The sequence below is a fragment of the Pelophylax lessonae genome (assembly GCF_965119305.1).
Source record: "Pelophylax lessonae genome assembly, chromosome: 9".
NCBI lineage: Eukaryota > Metazoa > Chordata > Amphibia > Anura > Ranidae > Pelophylax > Pelophylax lessonae.
This window is the reverse complement of record NC_138776.1, coordinates 5960966-5987483: the sequence shown is the minus strand read 5'-3', so window position 1 is coordinate 5987483 and position 26518 is coordinate 5960966. Positions and strand designations below refer to the sequence as shown.

Genomic DNA, 26518 nt, shown 5'->3' with positions numbered 1-26518 from the left:
AAATTACATAAATCTTTCCCCTAGTTTGTAGATGTGATAACTTTTGCGCAAACCAATCAAAATACGCTTATTGGGATTTTTTTTTACCACAAATATGTAGCAGAATACAAATTGGCCTAAAATGATGAAAAAAAATTGATTTTTTAATTATTTTTTTTTTGGAATGTTATCTAGCAGAATGTGAAAAATATATATTTTTTTTTTTTTCAGAATTGTCGCTTTTTTTTTTGTTTATAGCGCAAAAATAAAAATCGCACAGGTGATCAAATGCCACCAAAAGAAAGCTCTGTTTGTGGGAAAAAAAAGAACATCAATTTTATTTGGGTACAGCGTCGCACGACCGCACAATTGTCCGTTAAACGAATGCAGCGCTGAATCGCAAAAAATGGCCTGGTTATTAAGAGCCCTAAGGAGCCCCAAGTGTAAGCCCCCGTTCACATGCAGGCGACGCTACCTCGCACCGCGACCTCCGAGGTCGCGGTGCGAGCAGCGTGCCGCGACCTTGGAGCGGCCACCACGGACTTCATAGCATTGAAGTCTATGGCGGTCGCCTCCTGGTCGCCTCAAAGAAGCTCCGGACCCTTTTTCTAGGTCGGAGCGACTTGTGTCGCTCCTATTAGAACGGGTCCGCAGCTTCCCTATGGGAGGCGACCTACGGCGACCTGTGAGGCGACCAGGTCACCTCACAGGTCGCCTTAGTGTGAACGGGGGCTTAAGGGATCCCCCACCCGGCACAGTCCAGTGCTTTGTTTTTTTTGTTTTTTGTTTTTTATTGAGGGGAATAAACTTGGATAGGTATAGGGATATTATAGGATGTCCACTTGATCAAAGCAACAACTCTTCAGGGACATTCAACTATATACAGTCCTCACATATACACTCCTCTTCTGCCTTCTGCACAAATCTTACTTGCAGAACTACAACTCCCAGGACCATCTGGCACTGTTAGGTAGATAGCGAAGGCCCTTTACAGGCAGGGACCGCAGGCCCCTTGTTTGTGTAGCAAAGTCCCAGTGCCCAGCAATCCTGTGGCTACTGATCCCAGAACTACCTTTTCAGGCACTGCCTGCCCACCTGGCTGCAGCTGCCCCTTTCTCCAGCCCTCTTGACTAGTGTTGAGCGAACACGGACTGTATTATTCGTGTTCGTACCGAATAATTGGATTTTTTGTACCCGAACACGGACACGGACACTTTACTGTATGTTCGGGTAAAAATCCGTGTTCGGTCGTTTTATTTCCGGGTTTTGCATGCTTTGGCGCTCTTTTCATGGCGGGCTTTCAACAGCCAATCAACAATCGTTTAACTGGTGTGCCTTAAGCCATCCCAGCCATGCCTGCAAATGTCTCAGTAGCTGTGATTGGCCGTCTGAAGCATGTGACCAAGTCTTTATAAGTTCGAGGCAGCCGCAGCGGCGTCATTATGCTGCTTAGATTCAGGGACAGAGCACACATCAACGTGCTGGCTGCTGATTAGGGAAAGATAGGCAGGAAAAAACCATTTGTGTCCGGATAGAATTGAGGGACAGGTCGGAGTGTTTAGGCAGGGCGAGTTGTAGGCATTTTAGGGATAGAGTCTGCTGAATTATAGGGTCAGTGTCTTCTACAAACTACAATCGATATTGCTGTGTGGGGGGTGGGGTGAATCTGCACTCAATCCTGATCTACGATCTCTTCTCAATCCTGTTAGGGACAGAGTCTGCTGAATTTTAGGGAAACTGTGTTCTACAAACTACAATCGATATTGCTGTGTGGTGTGGGATTGGAGATAGGCAGGTGTCAGTGATCCACATCCATTTTTCTGTGTGTGAGCTGCAGTGAACACAATCTTTTTGGGCTGCAGTGAACACAATCTTTTTGGGCTGCAGTGAACAAAATCTTTTTGGGGTGCAGTGAACACAATCTTTTTGGGCTGCAGTGAACAAAATCTTTTTGGGGTGCAGTGAACACAATCTTTGTGGGGTGCAGTGAACAAAATCCTTTGTGGGGTGCAGTGAACACAATCTTTTTGGGGTGCAGTGAACAAAATCCTTTTTGGGGTGCAGTGAACAACATCCTTTTTGGGGTGCAGTGAACACAATCTTTTTGGGGTGCAGTGAACAAAATCCTTTGTGGGGTGCAGTGAACACAATCTTTTTGGGGTGCAGTGAACACAATCTTTTTGGGGTGGAGTGAACAACATCCTTTTTGGGGTGCAGTGAACAAAATCCTTTTTGGGGTGCAGTGAACAAAATCATTTTTGGGGTGCAGTGAACACAATCTTTTTGGGGTGCAGTGAACACAATCTTTGTGGGGTGCAGTGAACACAATCTTTTTGGGGTGGAGTGAACAACATCCTTTTTGGGGTGCAGTGAACAACATCCTTTTTGGGGTGCAGTGAACACAATCTTTTTGGGGTGCAGTGAACACAATCTTTGTGAGGTGCAGTGAACACAATCTTTGTGGGGTGCAGTGAACACAATCATTGTGGGGTGCAGTGAACTCAATCTTTGTGGGGTACAGTGAACACAATCTCATACTTCTGAAGGTTTGAGGGTGCTGCCTGTTCCATACTCCCCCTACTCCTCATCTAGCCTTTTAGGGGTACAAACAATAGTAATTGGGGCCTAGTGTGGTTGTGTACGTGTGATATACATACACTTTTTTGGGATCATATTTTCTATTCCGCTATTTAATCAAAAACCTTTGGGGATCAGTTAAATTGGGGGATAGTCTGTGTTGGTACGTGTGAGAGAGATCCACCTTTCCAAGTTGTTGGGGTTCATCTCATACTTCTGAAGGTTTGAGGGTGCTGCCTGTTCCATACTCCCCCTACTCCTAGCCTTTTAGGGGTACAAACAATAGTAATTGGGGCCTAGTGTGGTTGTGTACGTGTGATATACATACACTTTTTTTGGATCATATTTTCTATTCCGCTATTTAATCAAAAACCTTTGGGGATCAGTTAAATTGGGGGATAGTCTGTGTCGGTACGTGTGAGAGAGATCCACCTTTCCAAGTTGTTGGGGTTCATCTCATACTTCTGAAGGTTTGAGGGTGCTGCCTGTTCCATACCCCCCCTACTCCTCATCTAGCCTTTTAGGGGTACAAACAATAGTAATTGGGGCCTAGTGTGGTTGTGTACGTGCGAGATACATACACTTTTTTTGATCATATTTCCTATTCCGCTATTCAATAAAAACCTTTGAGGATCAATTGAATTGCGGGATAGTCTGTGTCGGTACGTGTGAGAGAGATCCACCTTTCCAAGTTGTTGGGGTTCATCTCATACTTCTGAAGGTTTGAGGGTGCTGCCTGTTCCATACTCCCCCTACTCCTCATCTAGCCTTTTAGGGGTACAAACAATAGTAATTGGGGCCCAGTGTGGTTGTGTACGTGTGATATACATACACTTTTTTTGGATCATATTTTCTATTCCGCTATTTAATTTAACTGGGCCTCCATGCGAGACCTGTGTGCCTTGTTGCGCTGTTTTGAGTACTCCACCAACATGGCCAGTGGCAATGACGCCGTTCTCAGCTTAACTATCCCACTTCTATGCCTCCTTGAAAAAACAATTTGGGCGATGATGGAAGAGGATGTGGCACAGGATGAGGAGGAGGAGGAGGATGAAGAGGTAACATTTCCAAGGCTTTCAGGGCAGTCATTCGCAAGGGGCTCCGAGGGTGGGTTCCTGCACACGCAAACGCCAGGGACGCAATTGTCCAGCAGGGGCACAGTTCTGGAGGATGAGGAGGATGAGGAGGAGGAGGAGCTGGAGGAGGAGATGGAACCATGTTCACAGCAGGGTGGCACCCAGGCCAGCTCATGGCCATCACTGGTGCGTGGCTGGGGGGATACAGAGGACACGGACGATACACCTCCCACAGAGGACAGCCTTTCGTTGCCTCTGGGCAGCCTGGCACACATGAGCGATTACATGCTGCAGTGTCTCCACAACGACCGCCGAGTTGCCCACATTCTAACTTGTGCTGATTACTGGGTGGCCACGCTGCTGGATCCCCGTTACAAGGACAACGTACCGTCCTTAATTCACTCACTGGAGCGCGATCGCAAGATGCGCGAGTACAAGCGCACGCTGGTAGACGCCATGCTGCTGGCATTCCCATCTGACAGCGGGGCCACAGTGGAAGCACAAGGCAGAGGAGGAGGAGGAGGAGGTCGCCAACGCAACCAGGGCACCGCCAGCACCTCAGAAGGCAGGGTTAGCATGGCCGAAATGTGGAAAAGCTTTGTCAGCACGCCACAACAAACAGCAGCACCAGCAGCTCAGATGGAACGTCTTAGCAGGAGGCAGCATTTTACCAACATGGTGGAGCAGTATGTGTGCACACGCCTACATGTAGTGAATGACGGGTCTGCCCCCTTCAACTTCTGGGTCTCCAAATTGGGCACATGGCTTGAGCTTGCCCTTTACGCCTTGGAGGTGCTGGCGTGCCCTGCAGCCAGTGTATTATCTGAACGGGTATTTAGCACGGCTGGGGGCGTTATAACAGACAAGCGCAGCCGCCTGTCCAGAGACAATGTGGACAAGCTCACGTTCATTAAAATGAACCAGGCATGGATCCCACGGGACTTTTCCGTACCTTATGCAGAATAGCAATGGATACCGACCTTACCCACCCATTGTTCCATTTTTGCTCTTTCTCACTCTTTTGGGGTGTACCCTCATTTAAAATTTTTGAAAAGAAGCAGTGTTGGCTACCTCGTCCTCCTCCTCAGGGCCAGATTAATGTAGGGGCTATTGGAGCTGCAGCTCCAGGCCCCTACCTTTTATATAGGCCCCGGGTTGGCCATATTCACTGTTACCGCTCTTCTGTCACTTGTAAACACAGAAGTCTGGCTTCTATGCTCGCTTCCCCAGGCAGCACCCTCAGAACCTCCCCACACAGCGTGAAGGCCGGACAAGGAGGGACAGTTGGCGATGCATGGATGTGTTTATGGGCTTCAGAGACAGCATCCCATGTTGAATTAGGCATGCATGGCTGCACCCTTCCTCCTCTGGGTGCATGGCAAGGCACGGCCCTTAAGGCCCTTCAAAATCCTCAGCACCAAGCCCATGATGCTGTTAATCCGGCCCTGGTCCTCCTCCACCGCCGCTTCCACCTACACCGCCCATAGGTGTGCGCAGCCTATTGCATTAAGGTGTGCACCCCAAAGTTGAAATACACATGCATGTGTTTGCCAGCAGGGAGAGTAATGTATCGGGGCCATGTACCTGTAGGCAAGGAGAAATAGAGCAGAGCAGGTCCCAGGGAGATCTTTCCCATCTCCTCACTGGCAATGCTATGTGCCCTAGGTGATTAGGGTGTGCCCAGGCACACCCAGCACACCCTGTGCGCACGCCTATGTCACCGCCACATCCACCACCACCTCAACCTCCCTCCTACTCCATATGGGCCTCGTCCTTCAGAGATGAAGAAGAACATTGTTTTATTTTTCTGTTTTTTTTTTTGTTGTTTTAAGTTATTTCCCTATCCACATTTGTTTGCAGAGCACTTGCCATGCTCTTAATTACGTTTTGCTGCCATTTGCAGCACTCTAGCCCTTTCCTTTGGTGTTTTAGAGCCATTTTAGTGCCTTAAAGTTCGGGTCCCCATTGACTTCAATGGGGTTCGGTGTCCGGGAAAAGTTCGGTAAAAGTCCGGGACACGGACCCGGACTTTTTTTTAAAGTTCGGCCGAACCCGTCGAACACGGACATCTAGGTGTTCGCTCAACCCTACTCTTGACTAAACTTCGACAGTCCTCCCAGACTGACTCTGCATCCATCTCAGACTGCTCTCACCCAGTCCTCTCAGGCTGCCTCTCAGTCCTCTCCTGACTGTAACACTCACCAGCCCAACTGGCTGTTTTCTTCCCTGGAGATTTGCCTGGCAGTGTTCTCCTGCTGTCCTTCTCCTGCTCCTGTGCCTCCCGTCAGGACACCCCTGTGTGTCGTGAAGAGGGTCCCTTCTGCACCCGAGCCCAGGCCTGGGGTCACCCCCCCCCCAGACTAGGGGGCTACCCTCAAGGGCCACCGACAGCCTTAAACTCCATCTTCAGCTTCTACCCAAACTCCACTGGGCTGACCCTGAGTATTTGAGGGTGGGAGGGCTGCCCCCTGCCAACCCATCTGTTGGGGATATGTCAGGGCACGCAGAATACTCCAGATAGCTCCTCCTCACCTCCACCCCCATTCTTCTAGAAGTTTCCAGCAAGTATCAGATGTAGGGGGACGTCTCAGAGATGCTGTCTGTGAGTCATCCAGCTCTCCCTGAGTCACTGAAACCCTGTCCCAGATAAACACCGGGCTTGGCTGCCAGCCAAGCCAAACAATTTACCTACTCTAACAAAAATCCTACTATAACACACTAGGGTGCTACATATCAGTAGCATATTATCCACTCATAGTAGCCACAGCAGCCCCCTGTTGCTCTTATTTCCTTATCCCTGGTGGAAAGATTACCCTTCTGTCCATCATCAATTACAATTGGACAGGGTAAGGATAATCTATTCAATTATTTGTAAAAAAGAGAGAAGAGAGACACAAAAGAGAAAAGGAAAGAAAAATGCCCAGTAGTCGCCAACCCTCTCCCCCCCCCCCCCTTTCCCCAAGTCCGCAGATCTAGGATGGGGATTACAAGTAGTTATATGCAGGGCTTTTTTTTCTCAGAGAATAGGTGCAGGAACTCCCCCTTCTAAGTTAATTAGTGTCTCCACCCCTACCCACCTCTGAGCATTAACCCTTGGTTCCACCCATACCCACCTCCGAGCACCGACCCTTAGTTCCACCCCCTACCCAGCTTCTAGTACAGCCCCTTTTAGAAAATATAGAGCCAAGTATAATTTTGTAGTGGAATGTATGGAATTTGGTTATGACAACATGAAAAGCAATAAAATAGAACCCCCCACAGCCAGTAGCAATAGACCCCCCCCCCAGAAGCAATAGACTCCCAGCAGCAGCAAACGATCTCCCAGAAGCCAGCATCAATAGACTCTCTAGCAGCCAGAAACTGTAGACCCCTCACTAAACAGTCAATTCCTTCCAGCAACAATTAACCCCCAGTATCAAAAGATCCTCCGCCAGCAACAATAGATTGCCATGCAAAAATACATCCCCTCCAGCAACAATAGATCCCCCAGCATCAGTAGACCCTCCAGCACCCCTTGCCATGGCATACATTCAGTGCTGGACGTGCCGGAACTGCGTTCCCCCGTGTTCCCCCGCGTTCCCACTGAAAAAAAGCCATGGTTATACGATATAAAAGGCATTTTTTTCTGCCAACTTCTGGCAGCATATTTGGAGCATAAATTCATTTGTTTTCATTTTTTTTTAATCTGGAGAAAACTCTGTGATCCTGACATGAAGGTGCTTCTTCAGGCTGTTCCTGTTATGGGGTGACAACTGACTCTCTTCGGCCATTCAAAATTGTCACCCCCGTCACATGAACCGCTGATTGAGAATACAAGTGGACATGCCAACACACATTGCACAAGCACGGCCCCCCATTGCCACTATTGGAATTATGGTCCAGAGTAATGATATGCAGAGGATCCCCATGACTAAGATCTGGGTGCGGAGAGAAACACCTTGGGTGTGTGGCCTGACAGGAGCCCAGGCTGACGTTGTCTCTCTCATCATCACACAACCCCATGGATGTGCGGCACAAGGTAGGCGGTTTTCGGTATCTATGGTCTTTGCCTGGAGCTGTAGGGCATGAAGTTCAGTGGAGTCAGACCGGACCACATCTTCCACCCGCGAGATATGGTCCTCCACTTCTGACACGTGGGAATGGAATTTATTGAGGTCATGTCTGATCAAACTGACATTCCTGGTCAAAACATCTATTTTAGCTGCAAGTGCCTCCTTAGAGGCATTGATCGCTGCCAGAATCTCTGCCCCAGTGGGGTCAGCAGCCGCCGGATGCATGTCTGCGTAGTGGCCGACATAGTATGAGGCTTTGTGTCCAAAGTGGCCGCGGAGGAAGATCGGCAGGGAGCACCGACCTAAGATCGTGTAGAGCGTGGCTTGTCCTGAGGCATTGGGGTCACCAGAGATGAGAGATTCTACCGCGGGTGACCAAGTGTGAAAGCGGAGGCGACAAGAAAGGTGGAAAAGAGCCCAGATGATATGGTAGGATGTCGGCAGGATCAGAGCCGAAGCACCACGCGTCCGTCCTCGTTCACATCCTGGCCACGACCCCGACAATGAGAATGTGGAGTGGCTACTAGTAAGTATACAACATGTCAGGGGAGGACTGGGCCAGGGGGCAGGGGGGCAATTGCCCCCTGGGCCGCTCTGATGTCTTGTAAAAAGGCTTCACAGACATGCCTAAAGGATTCCTGGTGAAGAGAAGTAAAAAGTCCCCACCACTGACCTACTGAGTGTGGGTTGAAGACAAGGACAGAGTGCAGACCTCCCCCCAGCATGGATGGTTTAAACTGTCTGAGCAGAGGCCTGTTCTATGCCCCACTGGAGACTCTCCTCCCCTGGCCAGCCCCAACTGAGCTTTCCCAGCTCCCCTAACCACCCCCTGATGGCCAGGTTGGGAACCCAAATTCAGCCTGGAATGGGGGTCAGGAGGAGGACGGGAAAAGGGAGAGTGGAAGGGGGGTCGAGTTACTGCACCATGGGCCTCTTGTTTGTACTTTCCCCCTGGGCCGAAAGTTGCCAGCCTGCCCCTGCAACATGTACAACAACATACGATAAAATCTTGATTTTATTGTCACAATTTTATTATTTATAGAACCCACATAAAAATGCAGGAGTGTGGGCATAAGATACAGGAAACATGCAGGAATCTATCTATGATTTAAACACCCTTTAACACATAAAACTCTGCAATACCTACTGTAAGGACTTTTATTTTCAGAGAATAGGTGCAGGTATTCCCACTTCCAAATCACCCCTTGTCTCCGCCCTCTATCCACCTCCAAGCACCGTCCATTGGTTCGACCCCCTACCCACCTCCCAGTTTCACCCTTTTTTAGAGAAAACAGAGCCAAGCATCATTTTGTGGTGCTAAGTACTTTGTATGGAATTTCCTAATGATAACAAGAAAAGCAGTAAAATAGATCCCCTGCAGCCAGTAATAATACACCCCCTCAGCAACAATAGATCCCTATCAGCAATAATACACCCCTAAGGCAACAACAGATCACCCACAGCAACTATAGACATGCCCTCACAACAATAGATACACCCTAGCAACAATAGATCTCCATCTGTAGGCAGGTAGAGAGGTTAACGCTGCCACAGTTAACCTGTTTCCCACATTTTTGCTAGAGCTCTGCCTCTCTCTCCTTGTGCTGTAAATAAAAGGGGAGAAGGCTCTGCTCAGACTCAGTATGCATGGGAAGGAAAGACACAGACAAAACCCAACATGTAATCTCCAGCCACTATGCAGAGCTACTGTGACTGTAGCTGCCAGAGAAAGCCTCACCTGCCCCTAGGATCCTTACACCGCTTAGGGGGATTGCTGGGAATTGCAGTCCACCCTGAAGATGCCAATCCTGGATACTACCACCCTGGACTCTGCCAAAGATGGACTCGTTCCTGTTTAGGTATGCTGGGGCAGCCTGAGTTAGGGACTAGGGATGTTAAGAAAAGTCAGCACTTTATGTTTAACTGTCGTGGTAACTTATTCTTCAGTAAAGCTTTTGAAATGTGGAAGCAAAAACCCCCTTCCTTGTGGGACTTTAGAGGTAACAATGAAAAATCTCTTGAAAGAGAGGATATTATATTTAAAAATGTAATTTATTTAAATTCAAGTATAGATAGTAGAAACATCATCATGTCACCAGATATTGCATGCATTAATTTGACTTATTCAATTCCATAAAAACGATACAGTGCAATCATCAATGCGTATTATACAAAATACTGTTGGAGGGGTGTTTAACAGAATCCAATGCATTTCAAAGTTGTCAAATACAAGATTCTTCCTCAGGGAATCTGCATTCACTCCTAAAAAGCATAATTTGGTATAAATTATAAGTCCCACAAAGGACATACAAATTTTAATACTGCAGTGGTATTTACATCAATTCAAATCGAAAAAATATGCATCCGCGACCATTCTTTCCCAAGATGTTTCTTGGAAATCTCCCACTTCCCCCCAACACATACCCCCCCCCCCACACACCACCACCCCCAAATCTCCCCCCCCCCCAAAAAAAGCCCACAAAGCACCTTGATGGAAGCTTTTGAAATGTTGGCTTTGGCTGGTCTGAAGTTCCCAAAGGGGTGTAATGTAAATAACGGCAGGGCCGTCCTAATAGCATCATGGACTCCTGAGCAAAGTAATGCACTTGGGCCCCTATCAGCCTGCCCCAAAATTATGCACCTACTCTCAAGAATTGAAGTATAAATAGTTAATAGAATTAAGCGTATATTTATTGGTACTTTCAATAAAATTGATTTTAAACAATAAGAAAACAAGTTATGGGACGCTGGCCATCCTGGAAAAGCTTAGTAAAAAGCGTGCCTATCCCAGCGGATCCAGGACAGTTGGCAAGTATGATGTAATGCAAGTGTAGCACTGCCCCCTAGGGGACTGCTGAGAATTAAATTTTCTGGATTCCCCTGGGTTACCCTTAGCAACGGACAGCATTAAAAGTTCTTGGCTCAGTCAATAATCAATCCAGGGGATGTTGGTTTTTGTGGTTTCATTGAGAACTTGGATAGGAGAAGGGATGAGTGGGATACTCCAACTATTAACTATTTACAGTCTGAAGGACAGCTTACTGTAGAATGCAGCAAGGCCGCTGCTTCACTTTGCCACTAAATGAGGGTACTTTAAATGTTCCTGTGTAAATATTCTCTTCAAGGTTCTGAAACTGGCACCCCCTTTTCTCTCAATGCCTGTGTGCTGACACCTGTCCACTGACCCTAGCTTCTGGAGGGGTCCCCTTCCTGGCAGACCCCCAGGCAAGTTCCTCTGTACTCACAGACACTGTTTTTGCAGAGTCACCGTTGCCTCCAAACTCCCCTAGTCAGCATCCACCAGACCTCTTGGTTCAGCAACACCTTCAGGTTCATCAGGCCGACTGCCTGTGACCACCTTTCACAACTGCAGAAGGAGAAACAGCCGTACCCTCCTTCTGGGACTTGGCTTCCCCCCCCCCCCCAAAGACACCCTGCCACATGTGCCCTTGGCTTTTATACCCTATCCCAGGATGCACCACTGTTTGTGCCAACCCACTGGGACAGCTACAAAAGCCTGTGTGTCACTGGCTGGGTTTCCCCCACTGTCCAACATGCCTCCATATTGGACACAGTGGGGACACTCCCTCAGACCAGATGAATCACACATGGACACATGCAACAGGCTTAACTAATAATCAGGCTCCCCTGATAAGCAGACAGAGCAAACTATATTTCTACTGCCTAGCACCCATCTAGGAGGGTGCTACACAAGATTATCATGAGGTCCCCATCAGTGGTGGCCTTTCCATTGGGGGCGCAGGGGCACTGCCCGCCCTATCCATGAATCTGGCCCCATAATCTACATGCAGGGTGCTGGACTCATGGATTTCAATGAGGGTTTTTTTTTTTAAGCACGTGATTAGAGCCAGAGGCTCTAATAGGCTTTAAAAAAGGGTGGGCTCGGGGCGCAGAGCACTGCCCCCCCGAGCCCACCCAGTTGTGTGACAATGGCGAATGAATATTCGCTATTATCACACTGATTCTCCTCCCTGCCAACCAGCCAATCAGGAAGCGGGTCCTGAGTCCTGTTTCCCTATTGGCCGTAAGGAGAGGCCATACTATTGGCCAAGGAGAAGGAGGAGGGAGGAGACGCAGGGGAAGCCGCCACCGCGGGAAGCCGCTGCTGCCTGCCCTCCACGTCACTCAAGGGTGGGCGAGCGGGTGATGGGGGGGTGGTATGGTGTGTGAGCTGGTGTGGTCCGGGGGGTATGGTGTGGTCCATTTGCCGCCCCCCCCCCCCCGGCCCATGGAGCACCAGCCGCCACTGGTTCTCATGCACCTGGGGCCCCTAGGCAGTTCCCAAGGGTTCCTATGCCTTAAGACAGCCCTGAGTAATGGGCACATATAATCTACAGTTCGGGTCACTAAACACATTGGGGTATGAAGATAATGGTACTAGAGTTTCTACAGCGTGAAGTACAAGCAAGTGATTACCAGGGATAACGAAGGCTCCTCTAGCAGCACTGTTGCTAGCACTCCTTCAGCAGCAATCTTTCTCGCATAGCAAGGGGAGCAAATCAGTACTGCAGGGGCCCTCATTCTGTGCACAGGTATGCGGAACCCCACAGTTATGGGGACCCCATACCATTACTGGGAGTGAGGTAGCAGTGATATGCTGGACAGGTGGAGAGGGCAAGGGTTCTGCATGTCCCTCCTAAATGCACAAGTGGCCATGGTGATGTTTAGTACTTCAAGAGAGTTTATTCAAGCCAGACATCTGTTCCAACAAAGGTACCCCATGTGTAATGCAATGACCCTATCTAAAATACCTAGTGTAGCCCAGAAGAACCAACCCCAAGTAGGCCTCTTATTTGACCCACACTTGGTGCCCAGCGATGAGAAGAACATGGAGGAAGTGTCACCTGCCTACTGACTTACACACCAACAATAATAGATTTCTTACTTACCTGCTTTGTAATGGTTTTGCACAAAGCAACCCGGAACCTTCTCTTCTCGGGTCCCTCTTTGGCGCTCCTGGCCCCTCCCTCCTGTTGAGTGCCCCCAAGCCGAGCTGTAGCTCTGTGTGTCCATTCAGATACAGAGCCAGGGCCCAGCCCTGCCCCCTTTCTCTCCTCATTGGCTCGCTGAATTTGATTGACAGCAATGGGAGCCAATGGCTGCCTCTGCTGTCTCAACCAATGAGGGAGAGTCCCAGACAGCCGAATCTCTTCTGCAACACCGCTCGATCTAGATGGGCTCAGGTAACTATTAGGGGGGCTGAGGGGGGCTTAGGGGGGCTTCTGCAGCAGCCAGAAAAGTTAACCCTCTCCCTCAACAGTGGATATCCCCCAGCAACAATTGACCCCCGCAGGAACATAAGAACTCCCCCCCCAGGGCAACAATAGACCCCTCCCTCAAGATAGGATCCTCCCCCACCCAACAACAACAGACCCCCGCCAGCAACAATAGATCTCCCAGCAGCCAGCATTATTAGACCCTCCAGCAGCCAGCAACAATAAACCCCTCCCTCGAAAGTAGATCTCTCCCAGCAACAATTGACCTCTGCAGGAACATAAGAACCCCCCCCCAGGGCAACAATAGACAGACCCCTTCCTCAAGATAAGATCCTCCCCCTCCCAGCAACAACAGACCCCGCCAGCAACAACAGATCTTCCAGCAGCCAGCATTAACCACTTGCCGACGGCCCACAGTAATATTACTGCGGCAGAGCGGCTTCCCTGCGTCCAGTCACGTAGTACTACGTGACTGGAGTGCATGTGATTCTGGCGGCACTCGCACGCCGCTGGAGCTGCGCTCCCACTGTGTTTAGACATAGCAGGAGGCGGGCCGTGGGAGGAGAGGCGGCAATTGCCGCCTTCCTCCCACGATCGTCCGTGAAACGGAGAGAGAAGACCCGCCTGCTTATGTAAGCAAAGCAGGCGGATCTTCTCTCAGACAGGCAGGGACAGATCAGCAGTTTCAGCTAAGCTACAACCCCGATCTCTCTATGCCTGTCACAGAACCCCTCCCCCCACACACAGTCAGTAAGCATATAGGCATACATTAACCCCTTTGATCACCCACATGGTTAACCCCTTCCCTGCCAATGGCATTATTACAGTAACAGTGCATACAAATATATTTAGCACTGATTACTGTAGTAATGTCATTGGTACCCCCAAAAGTGTCAAAAATGTCAGTTAGGGGTCCGATCTGTCTGCCGCATTGTCGCAGTCTCACTAAAAATTGCTGATCGCCATCATTACTAGTAAAAAAAAAAAATAAATAAATAAAAATGACACAAATCTTTCCCGTAGTTAGTAGACGCGATAACCTTTGCACAAACCAATCAAAATACGCTTATTGCAATTTTTTTTTACCAAAAATATGTTGCAGAAAACAAATTGGCCTAAAATGTTAAAAAATTTTGATTTTTTTTTTCTTTTTTTTTTTTTGGGGAATGGCCTATAGCAGAATGTGAAAAATATTGTTTTTTTTTTTCAGAATCGTCGCTCTTTTTTTTTTGTTTATAGCGCAAAAAATAAAAATCGCACAGGTGATCAAATACCACCAAAAAAAGCTCTGTTTGTGGGAAAAAAAGGACGTACATTTTGTTTGGGTACAGCGTTGCACGGCTGCGTAATTGTCCGTTATAGTAATGCAGTGCCGAATCGCAAAATAGAGCCTGGTCAGGAAGGAGGTAAAACCTACCAGGGCTGAAGTGGTTAATATACCTTCCAGCAGCCAGCAACAATAAACCCCTCCCTTGACAGTAGATCTCTCCCCAGCAACAATTGACCCCCTCAGAAACATGGGACTCCCCCAACGAGCAACAATAGACCCCTCCCTCGACAGTAGATCCCTCCCCAGCAACAATTGACCACTCAGAAACATAGGACTCCCTCAACGAGCAACAATAGACCCCTCCCTCGACAGTAGATCCCTCCCCAGCAACAATTGACCACTCAGAAACATAGGACTCCCCCCAAAGAGCAACAATAGACCCCCCTCCCTCAAGATAGGATTCCCCCAGGAACAATAGATTGCCCCCCAGTGACAATAGATCCCCCAGAAGCCAGCATTATTAGACCCTCCAGCACACCACCATCACCCCTTACCATTACATACATTCAGTGCTGGAGGTGCCTGAACTGCGTTCCACCACGTTCCTGCTGAAAAAAGGCCCTGCCTTCTGTACATACAGTAGCACCAATGAAAGGAAAGCTATAAGGTGAAGACCCAATACAAGGCAGACCCCTTAGGTATAAAAAATTTGAGACCTTCAGTGCTAACAGGGAGTTTAATTTTGGCCTTTTTTCTTTATTACTAGTGGGGGACTTTTGGCCCGAGATATGTTTGGATTGTACCCGTAAACATTCTAGACATGTATGCGCAACACCCTGTAACTAACCATAGTAGGACCCTACACCAATCCAGTATATCTCACACCTCAAGTTTTAGCTTTACATATACACTGTATTACCAAAAGTATTGGGACGCCTGCCTTTACACACACATGGACTTTAATGGCATCCCAGTCTTAGTCCGTAGGGTTCAATATTGAGTTGGCCCGCCCTCTGCAGCTATAACAGCTTCAACTCTTCTGGGAAGGCTGTCCATAAAGTTTTGGGAGTGTGTCTATGGGAATGTTTGCCCATTCTTCGAGAAACGCATTTCTAAGTTCAAGTACTGATGTTGGACAAGAAGGCCTGGCTCACAGTCTCCGCTCTAATTCCTCCCAAAGTTGTTCTAATGGGTTGAGGTCAGGACTCTGTGCAGAACATTCAAGATCCTCCACCCCAAACTCGCTCATCCATATGCAGTCTGTGTGACGGTGGCGGGTATCAGATCCTTGCCCTTCTCACTAACTCGTGACCAAGGACCAGCCAATCTCACACCCTGCCGTCACTTACGTAACAATGCCACTCTCGGCTGCACCCTGCACAAAGATTTTCCAGCTTGCGGGACCACAATCTAGGTGCCCGCAGGCTGAGAGCGATTGTCACCGGGCTAATTAAGCAATTAACCCTTTCACTGCCACCACCTCCTTTATTATTTATTTATTTATTTTCAGAGCCGGAGGAAGCTCTTAACTTTAGAAATACCAATTATGATTTTGGAATAATCGTCTGTAACACGCACTGTCACCACAGACAGGAATGTTCAGAGGATTATTCTATACACTAGCGCTCTTCAAGAGACAGGTTCTTTGTTAGTTTGCATTAAAGCGGTAGTATACCGCTTTTTGCCACTTTTAACTACAGGTAAGCCTATAATAAGGCTTACCTGTAGGTACAATTAACCACTTGCCGACCAGTCACGTTGACTGTACTGTGGCAAAGTGGCTCGTTCCCGTCCAGCGACGTAGACCTACGTCGCTGGACTCCTCCCCTTGTGGGTGGCGCGCACGCGCCGCCGGAGGCTCGCTCCCGCTGTATTCAGTCACAGCGGGAGTCAGGCCAGGGGAGGAGCGGCGGTGATCACCGCCGCTCTTCTCCAATCGTCGGGGAATCGAGTGTGGAGATCCGCCTACTTGTGTAAACAAAGCGGGCGGATCTCCTAAGTGACATGGAGTGACAGATTGCAGGGTTCAGCATAGCTGAACCTTCGATCTGTCCCTGTGTCACTCAGTCACCTCCCCCCACACACGTCAGTAAGCACCAGGCATACATTAACCCCTCCCTCTCCAATAAAATTAACCCCTTCCCTGACAGTGTCATTTTTACAGTAACAGTGCATATTTATAGCACTGATTACTGTAGTAATGTCACTGGTACCCCCAAAAGTGTCAAAAATGTCAGTCAAGGGTCCGATCTGTTCGCCGCAATGTCGCAGTCCCGCAAAAAACATCGCAGATCACCGCCATTTTTTCGTTTATAACACAAAAAGTAAAAATCGCACAGGTGATCAAATACCACCAAAAGAAAGCTCTGTTTGTGGGAAAAAAAGGACGTAAATTTCCTTTGGGTATGGCGTTGCACGACCGCGCAATTGTCAGTTAAAGATGCACAGTGCCGAATCACAAAAAGTGGCCTGAACGTAAGACAGCAAAATCCTCCGGTGGTAAAGTGGTTAATATCTTTTAAACCCGCACGGTTTAGGAGATATTTTCACTGCATGCAGCCACTCGCGCGAGTGGCGCATGCGCTCTGAAGGTCCGGTGGACCTTCAGCTTTCCTTGGCGGGAGCTTGCCGGAAAATTACTCCCGCGCGCATGCGCGGGAGTGACGTCATCGCGGCTCCGGCCAATCACAGCGCCGGAGCCTCTGAACCCGGAAGAGACGCAGAGGGATCATGTCAGCTCCCACAGCGGTGTCCGGGGGTCCGTCTCGGGGCTTCGTTCTAAGGTAAGTAATTCATAATGAGCTTTTGTCTTGCAGGGTTTTTTTTTTTTTTTTTTAGGTTTACAACCGCTTTAAGAGCTTAGGGACAAGATTAACACTTTTCAAAATAAAGTTTAATAATAAAAAGGTTAAAATTGGTGCAAATAAAATATTTGTAGAAAAAAGCGTTTTAAAGAAATAGAGACACAATTCAGCAACTTAGAGAAATAAGATAGAACTGAGAAGTAAGTATACTTGCATTCAATGTCCTTGGTGTTACCAGAGTACAGAAGCTAAACCAGTTGTGATCGGTTCTCAAACTTGACAGATGTTCCTTCTTGATGTTACCATGAGAACACCAACCCCGTCTGCTTCTCTCTTTTTCTCTGAGACTGCAGGGGGTGTTAGCAGGGGACCCTGACCAATAAACACAGTGGCCATGGGCTGCCCTAAGGTTTACGACAATACCAAGGAACCTCCCGTATAGACAGACTTATAACATAATTAATATCTTCCAATATCTACCAGTTGCCTTCTTGAAACTGATAGATTATTGTGCAGCATTGAATTTTATATCCCTAGATACCAAACACAGGCTATCTCAAAGTAACCTCTGACCCGTAAGGCATCTGACAGCTAGCTTGTCTTCCATAGGAGCTAAAGTGGTCATGTATGATCTCATTCAGTTCAGTATTTTATTTTGCATTTAACTATACACTTTCTAGAGACATATCTTATTTGTGTTTAAAGTTATGAATTTGTGTGTGAATGTTTTACGACCCATTAGCCATTATCCTTCTTTACCCGGTTATGGCTTTACGACCGGCCTGGGTATCAGAACAGATATCCGTCCAGACATCTGTTCAGATAACGGCTTGTGTGAAGTCAATACTCTCTGCATTCCAGGAATTATTTAGCTCGGGAGGGGGCTGTGTGAGTGAGGGTCTTTTTTTAAACTGTCATGGCGTCCTATAAGCAAATCGAACAAAATAGTTGCCCGTGACAAAATGGTTGCTTGCAACAGCTTTTAGTATATCCAGTGCAGGATATCATTACAGTCTGCACTATTTTTAAAACAGAAAAGTTTTTATTGAAAATATGTACAGTACACATGATATAAAGATAAACATCAATCGTCAATTCCAGAATAACAGAAATTGTGACCATACATATCTTATCATCCAGAAAATAGGATTTACGTACTTCTGATGCATTATTACCTCTTCATACTGAGCATAGCTCAACTCCATGAACCACATCATTCAGCGTACACAAATACATATAAGAGAAGAGAAGAGAGTCCAGTAAGCATGTCCTAAATCCCATCAAGGAGCGTATATCTCACAAACATCTCTCCCTCGATCCCAGGTATCTCCCAGGCGATACTATTCCACATAACATTGTAGGGTTCTCATTAAAACCAGTTCTCTAGGGGATAATCCAGGGGTATCAAGCCATGGAGACCATAGCTTTTCAAATTTATTTAGTTGTCCTCTATGTTGATAGATATATCTCTCTAGAATGAGTGTATTACTCATATGAGTCACCCATGTTTTGATCGATTGGTGGGTATCTGACTCCCAGCCAAGAAGAATAACTTTCCTGGCCTGGAAGAGGGCTCATGAGCAGTCTGCACTCTAATTCATCCCAAATGTGTTCTATCAGGTTGGGGTCAGGACTCTGTGCAAGCCAGTCAAGTTCCTCCAGCCCAAACTTGCTCATCCATGTCTTTATGGACCTTGTTTTGTGCACTGGTCCAAATCATTTGGTGAAGGGGGGGATTATGATGTAGGGTTGTTTTTCAGGGGTTGGGCTTGGCCCCTTAGTTCCAGTGAAGGGAACTCTTAAGGCGTCAGCATACCAAGACATTTTGGACAATTTCATGCTCCTAACTTTGTGGGAGGAGTTTGGGGATGGCCCCTTCCTGTTCCAACATGACTGCGCACCAGTGCACAAAGCAAGGTCAATAAAGACATGGAGGAGCGAGTTTGAGGTGGAGGAACTTGTCCTGACCTCAATCCTATAGAACACCTTTGGGATGAATTAGAGCAGAGACTGAGAGCCAGACCTGCTCATACAACATCATTGCCTGACCTTACAAATGCGCTTCTGGAAGAATAGTCAAACATTCCCATAGACACTCCTAAACCTTGTGGACAGCCTTCCCAGAAGGGTTGAAGCTGTTATAGCTGCAAAGGGTGGGTCAACTCAATATTGAACCCTAAGCTACACGCAGGGCGCCAGACGCATGGATTCCAATGTTTATTTTATTTTTATTTTGAAGTACGTGATTAGAGCCAGAGGCTCTAATAGGCTTCAAAAAAGGGTGGGCTCGGGGCGCAGAGCACTGCGCCCTGAGCTCACCCAGTTGCATGACAATGGCGAATGAATATTCGCTATTGTCACACAGATTCTCCTCCTGGCCAATCAGGAAGTTTCCCGATTGGACAAAAGGAGAAGCCATGCCATTGGCCGAGGAGGGAGAAGGGAGGAGACGCAGGAGACAGATGGGGAAGCTACCGCCGCTGCTGCTGGCTGCCGACTGCCCTCCACATGTCCAGGGTGAGAGGGTGAGTGAGCCGGCGACCGGGGGGGGGTATGGTGTGCCGCTGGTGTGGTCTGGGGGTTGTGTGGTGTGGTCCGTCTGCTGCCCCCCCCCCACCCATGGAGCACCAGCCGCCACTGCTACAGACTAAGACTGTGATGCCATGTGCATGTAAAGGCAGGCACCCCAATACTTTTGACAATATAGTGTACTTTCAAAAGGTTTATTTTCTTGCACATGTATATTTACGGAAGCATTTTTATGGCCTATAGTGGAGCAATCAACAAGGATAACCCAACCTTCCACCAACCAGGGAAGGTTTGTCAGAATCGAGAAGTGCAAGCACGCCTGTAATCACTTCCCATTGGACTTTAGTTTACTGAGTTGGCTAAAGTTAATTTGAAGAATATAGGTAAGTACAGCACCAGAGAATTTTGCTCACAATCTCTATCTCCTTGAGCAATGGAGGTGAGGCAGATTGTGACTGGTCAATGGACGGGAGGATTGCTACAGGTCAATAACAATTTCTGTTGTTATTTGATTGGATACCTAGAGATTTTTTCCTCAAAAATCTTTATCTTTCCTTACACTTCACATAAGTCTTATTAAACCTATATGAAAGCTTTAAAGCAAAGAATACATATATAGAGGCAATTGAGCCCCCCTCAATTGCGGCAGACAGATCGGACCCTTGGCTGACATTTTTGACACTTTTGGGGTTACCAGTGACATTTCTACAGTAATCAGTGCTATACATATGCACTGTTACTGCAAAAATGACACTGGCAGGGAAGGGGTTAACTGTATTGGAGAGGGAGGGGTTAAGTGTGTCCTAGGGGCATGCTTCTAACTGTGATTGGGACATGGCTACTAGTGTAAAAACAGAGATCAACGGTCCTACATAGTAGAACTGTCTGATCTCCATTTTTACACAGGGGAGAATGACAGGCGGCTTTGTTTACATTAGCCGCCTGCCTTTCTCCCTTCCCGGCAAACGATCGCGAGTGACTTGTTAGGGAACGAGCCGGGGCAGGCGCGCGCCACAGCGGGCGCGCGCTCGGCCGCTATTGGCTCACAAGCCAGTGACAGGCTAGTGACGTACCGGTACGTCACTTTGCCTGGCCGGGGCTGACCGCCACAGTATATGTACTTGCGGCGGTCGGCAACCGGTTAAGAGGCTTTTCCATCTTGGCTCATTCCAAATCAGGCACAAATTTAGTCTCCTATAGAGAAAAATAACTTATTAAAGATGCTCGTCAGTCTCCTGAAGAAGCTATCGATAGATGGCGAAACATGTTGAGCAGGCACTAAATAGTTATTCATTTTCTCTTTTTATATGGTTTTTATGAAAAAAAACACTGTTAAATGTTTTGAATAAAATTTGTAAAAATTATTTTATCAAAATGTTTTTTTCTCCATGATTTATTGATATGTCCGCACCTTAAAAGTCCCATAACAAAATGCTATATATATTCTAGAGCAGAGGCGTAACTAGAACCTTTAGGGCCCCGGTGCAAGAAACCATTAAGGGCCCCCCCGGACCCCTGGCCGGGGCCCTTACCCTCAAGCCTGGTGCTCTTTCCACTGATCCTGGGGCCCTTTACTCTCGTTGCAGGACCCTTTCACAAGTTCTGCAGTGGGCCCCTTACCGCCATCTTGGGGCCTTCCCACGGTGGTAGAATGCCAGGGGCCGGTCGCAACTGTGACTTTTGCGATCCTAGAAGTTCACCCACTGGTGTTAGTAGGTTTTTTTTGGTATTTTAATTGTATTATTTTTTATCATTTTATTTTATTTTTTTACAATGTGACGGACTATGACTCTGTCCATTCAGAAAAGGAAGGAGCTGGTAAATTACATATTTACTGACCCCTTCCTGGTTCTCTATTGTGACACATCCCCTGCAGCAGCCGGCAGGAGAGGGAAGGGGGGCAGCACAGTAAGGGGGGGGGGGCCAGGGGAGCACACAGGGGCCCAGAGACAGCAGAAAACAAGTGAACTGGATAGGAGGAGTGGAGGGGGCAGCATACAGAGGAACCAACCTCCTCCATTTTCCTACTGCAACTACAGGAGGTAAAAGGTGGACAGTGATTTCTCTACATGCTGCCCCTGCTGCCCCTCCTATCCAGGTGTACAGGGGAGCTGCATGGGCCCCCTGGAGCATGGGGCCCGGTTGCAATTGCAACCCCTGCAACCTCTGTAGCTACGCCCCTGTTCTAGAGGCTTTTTTATGTTTGTAGGGAAAGGGAAAGGCCAGACACTAGAGAAAGTTGTATTTGATGACCAGTGCTTTCATTATCATGGGTTACGTCATATGATTTAGCAAGTAGGTTGGGCAGCCTAACCCTAGGCCTAATGCATGGGCTACTAACAACTATTGGCCTAGCAGGACAAACAGCAGTAGGCTGTGCCTTGTATAAGATATCTTCTCACGTATGGCATGCATGACATTTCCATTGGCCAGTTGATCACAATCGCTAATACAACAAAAAATACTACAGATCCATCTAAACATTCAAGCAGAGATCTTCCTTTCATTAGCTTGGCAATTGTCCTTTGGCACCAGTTTGTATTTTACATGAAGATCCTCTCTGTAGAGGCACGTCTTCAGTCCCCAGGTGCGACCTGCGAGTTGACGAGCTGCTTGACAAGCTTTCACTAAGTGTATTTTGCATGAGTCCCGCAATAGACTGTCTCACCTTATGCTTCATATCTCTCCCCATGAAGACGTAGACTATTGGGTTGATGCAACTATTGAACAGGGCCATAGACTGCGAAAGAAGGTCAAAAATGTCCACTACTTTATTTTGCGTGAATAGCAGAATTACACCCATGATATGGTAGGGGGCCCAGGTGAGGAAAAATGCGACTATGATCCCTAAAGACACCTTGATGATTTTATTACCAACTTCTGTAAATCTTCTATTTTGTAATATAAAAGCCACAGAAATGTAACAGATAGAAATGATTAAAAATGGAAGCAGAAAACCAAAAACCATATAGATGTAAGTGGTGGGCTCTATTATGTGTGGTTCAGAAATGCATCGAGCTGTACTGTTAGAAGTGACTAAAGTTCGGTACAGAAACTTAGGTAGACACATTATGGAGGACATCATCCAAATAGCCAAGCATGTCATCCACGCCTTTCGAACTCCTCTGTGATTTCGGGCCCAAATAGGATAGACAACCAGGATGCAACGATCAACACTGATAGCCACCAAGGTGAAGACGCTAGCGAACATGTTTGAAGAAATGAGAAAAGGTAAAATCTTGCAGAGCGCGTGACCGTACAGCCAGTCTGAGAAGAAGTACTGCACTATAATGAACGGGAGACATAGGCAGCAGATAATATCGGCCACAGCAAGGTTCCAAAACCAAATAGTAGTCATGGTCCACTTCATCTTCACTCCAGTAACCCAAAGCACCAGAAAATTACCGGGGACTCCTACGAGGGTCGTAAAAGATAAGGCCACGACAGTGAACAAATGCCCATGAGTGTAAAAGATGTCTGGTTCCGTTTCATCACTGACATTGGACATCTGGTTCTGTAAAAACATCAAGAGTTATTGCATCCATGTGGTTATTATTTAATCAGATGTTATCAAACCTAACATCAAGTATAAAGTTATTGCTTGTCCTGTGACTAATGATAAGCTAATGTTCAGTCCAAACCCATGGGAGACATGACAGGAGGTCCAGTCAGCTGCAGCCATGGAATTCCTTCCAGGGTTCATACACATTTTTACCAATAAAATTCCATGACTTTTCCATGACTTCACGTAAATATTCATGACCTAAAGTTTCATGAAATGTCTATGTATACATGTTAAATAAGAAGAAAATCCATGTCACACCCAGCATATTTTTACTAAAATAGATGACAAAATAGATGACAATCTTTGTAGTGTACAGCATCTCTGTAGTTAGGGTTTCGTTTCTGGATACAGCGTGACTCAAAATGGTCCCTTGTTTTACAGTGGATGAGATGGAAGCACTGCTGCCGCAGCTAGGAGCTGGTGTCACTTCAGGCGCATGGGTGAAAAAGCCAGTGATCGGATTGGAAGCTGTACTGGACTGGTGCTTTGCACCTTTAGCGTGGCTAGACAGCGCTGCCTCTCCCATGTTCGAAATGTCAAACGTTTTACGACACACACTGTACATTTAGCACGTGCCGGGTCCGGATCTCTCTCCAGCCACCTCTCATACTTTTCATCATGAGTTACTGGAGGGCGGGCCAGCCACATGAACGTGATGACGCGGAAGGGGGCTGTAACCGTTTCGGTTACAGCACCCCCACGTCATCACGTTCATGTGGCCGGCCCGCCCTCCAGTGACCCTTCCGCTGCCTGATTGGTTGTAATCTCCCGGTTGTTGCTGCTGCTGCTGGCCAGTCACAGTCTCAGGGCAAACCGTGGCCGGCCCTCCCCGCTGCCTGATTGGTTCATCTCCTCGGCTGCTGCTGCTGCTGCTGGCCAGTGACAGTAAGCGCATACCGCGGACCCGGAAGGACGCTTACACCGATTTAAATATGTGGCAATAAAATCATTAGGCAATAAAATAATTAACCAAAATATCATTAAGCATCCGCTTCCCACTCCTCCACAGTTCTCATATTCCATGACTTTTCCAAAACCTAGTGGGGTTTACTAATTTTCCATGACTTTCCCAGGCCTGGAAAGTGTCATCTAAAAATTCCATGACTTTTCTGGGATTTCCAGGACCGTACGAACCCTGTCCTTCACTCTGCAGCCACACATAACAAGGGGTGGGCATGCTGTTGACATCATAGACCCATTATGGCCACATGGCTGTATATTGTTCAATGATATTGTCCACATATGACCATGCTAGGCCAATGATGGCACCAGCATGCCTGTCTCTTTGTTATATGGGGGGGTGGGAAATTGCATGACCACAGCTGATTGAGATGGCGGCCTGCTGTCATGTGACAGCCTCACATGGGTTCAGACCAAACTGAGTTCAGCACAAACCCACGTGAGACTGTCATATGACAGAAGGACCAATCAGCTTGTGGGTAGGACCAGGAATAAGGTACCAAAGTCAAGGAAGCGGCATGAAAGTTTAAAAGTTAATGCATTTAGAAGAATGCAAGTTAAAGGATGAAAAGGTTTCTTGCAGAATACAGATGCTAACACTAGCGTTTTTACTTATGGTAAAAGGTGTAGAATACTGGTGGTCACATGTACAAGAACGCAGGCAGTAACAGGTGCAGTATCGCCTGAAGTAACAGGTGCAGCAACAGTTGCGGTATCCACAGAGGCCTAGCAAGGTTCTCACCAAGGAGCTAGTTTAGTCAATAATGGCACAGGAGTGATAAGAAAATACCACTAGGCCTGTGCAACTGTGCAAGACTGAAGGGAAGGCTGGAGGTCACATTTATAGGACTTTCAGAAAAAAACGTATTTCGTTTAAGATCAGTTTGATGTGCGCTTTACATGTGGTTACCGTGAATGCACCTGTTCTTAGTAAGGGGACAATGTTCATGCAATTCTGAATGGCACCCCAACACACCCACTGTGGAACATCACATGTTGTTGGAGACCTAAAAAGACCACCTTGTGGGGTCCCCCTTACCCATTCAAATACCTTCCTCCTCCACATTCCCCTATCCCTTACTATACCTTCGTCCTCCACATCACCCTACCCCTTCCTATCCCTTCGTCCTCCACATCCCCCTACCCCTTCCTATACCTTTCTCCTCCACATCCCCCTACCACTTCCTATACCTTCCTCCTCCACATCCCCCTACCCCATACTCAGGGCCGGTGCTAGACTATTTTACGCCCTAGGCAAGACCAGCTACGCGCGCCCCCCCCCACCCCGCCCCCAAAAAAATAAAGTAAAAAGGGAAGGAGTTAAAAACTCCTCTGTCATACGCAGTGACCCTGATCTGATGGTTCCTCTATGTTATGCTGTCATACCCAGTGACCCCCATATTCCTCCATGTCACACCTTGAGACCCTAATGTCCCTCTATGCCACACCAAGGGACCCCGATGATCCTCCATGTCACACCAGGGGCACCTGATGTTCCTCCATGTCATACCCAGAGACCCTGATGTTTTTCCATGTCACACCTGGGGACCCGGATGTTCCTCCATGTCACACCTGGGAACCTCAATCCCCCATAGCACACCCAGGGACCCCAATTCCTCATGGCACACCTGGTGACCCCAAAACCCTGTTACATCCGGTGACCCCTAACCCCCATTGCACACCTGGAGACCCTGATTCCCTTTCACACCAGGGAACCCCCATGTCACACCCAGGGACCCTGATCCCCTGTTCTGGGGACACTCTGGGCGGTATGAAGAGAGTGGTCCGCACTTTGCCCTCCTTCACCGTGATCCTGCTGTTTCCTTCTCCTAGGATGCTCCTCTCCAGGACCACAGTGCTCACCACAGCTCCAACCGGCTCCTGGTGAAGGGAGAAGCAGCAGTCAGATAGCTTCGCACATCCCTAATCCCCAACCTCCTTAGACCATTCCGGTGCCTTGTTGTTTCTGCTCCAGCAAAGGTGCCGCCCTCCAGTGCCAAGCTTGGGGTCAGGTTCAGCTCTCCTCTGCTCCCTGCTTAATACCGACCCAGGGAAATTAACGGCTGCCCACCAGCTCAGTGCAGAGAGTCACTTCCTGCCCAGGGTTTACACCCCTCAGCTCCAGCCAAAGAGGATCATCATGCAGGCAGCACTCCTGTGGGCTCCCTTTCTGGCTCTTGGGCCCCCCCCCCAACAGTGGTGGAAAGCCAGGGCCTGGTAGTTCAGCCACTGCCCCAAACACCTGGCATCTTCCTCTGTCCATTCTTCCTCCCCCACTGTGGCCCCCTCCCCTCAGCTCACAAGGATCATTCATGATGGACAGAGAGTGCCGACTCATGGCTGCACCCCTAAGTTGCAATGCGCCCTAGGCGGTTGCCTAGTTTGCCTAGTGGAAGCACCGGCCCTGCCCATCCTATATCTTCCTCCTCCACATCCCCCTACCCCATCCTATACCTTCCTCCTCTGCAT

The 26518-nt window shown here is 48.0% G+C and overlaps 2 protein-coding genes across 2 annotated transcripts in view; both read right to left on the bottom strand.

The window, feature by feature from the left end:
* LOC309563244 (C5a anaphylatoxin chemotactic receptor 1-like) overlaps positions 1-26518 on the bottom strand; it is a 112101-nt gene that overhangs the window by 64722 nt on the left and 20861 nt on the right. The gene's annotated exons all lie outside the window — the stretch shown is intronic.
* LOC309564148 (C3a anaphylatoxin chemotactic receptor-like) lies at positions 22031-23050 on the bottom strand (the record flags this gene model as incomplete). Its single annotated transcript, XM_082268777.1, has 1 exon — positions 22031-23050. The coding sequence occupies one exon, from the start codon at positions 23048-23050 to the stop codon at positions 22031-22033; it is 1020 nt and encodes a 339-aa protein (XP_082124903.1).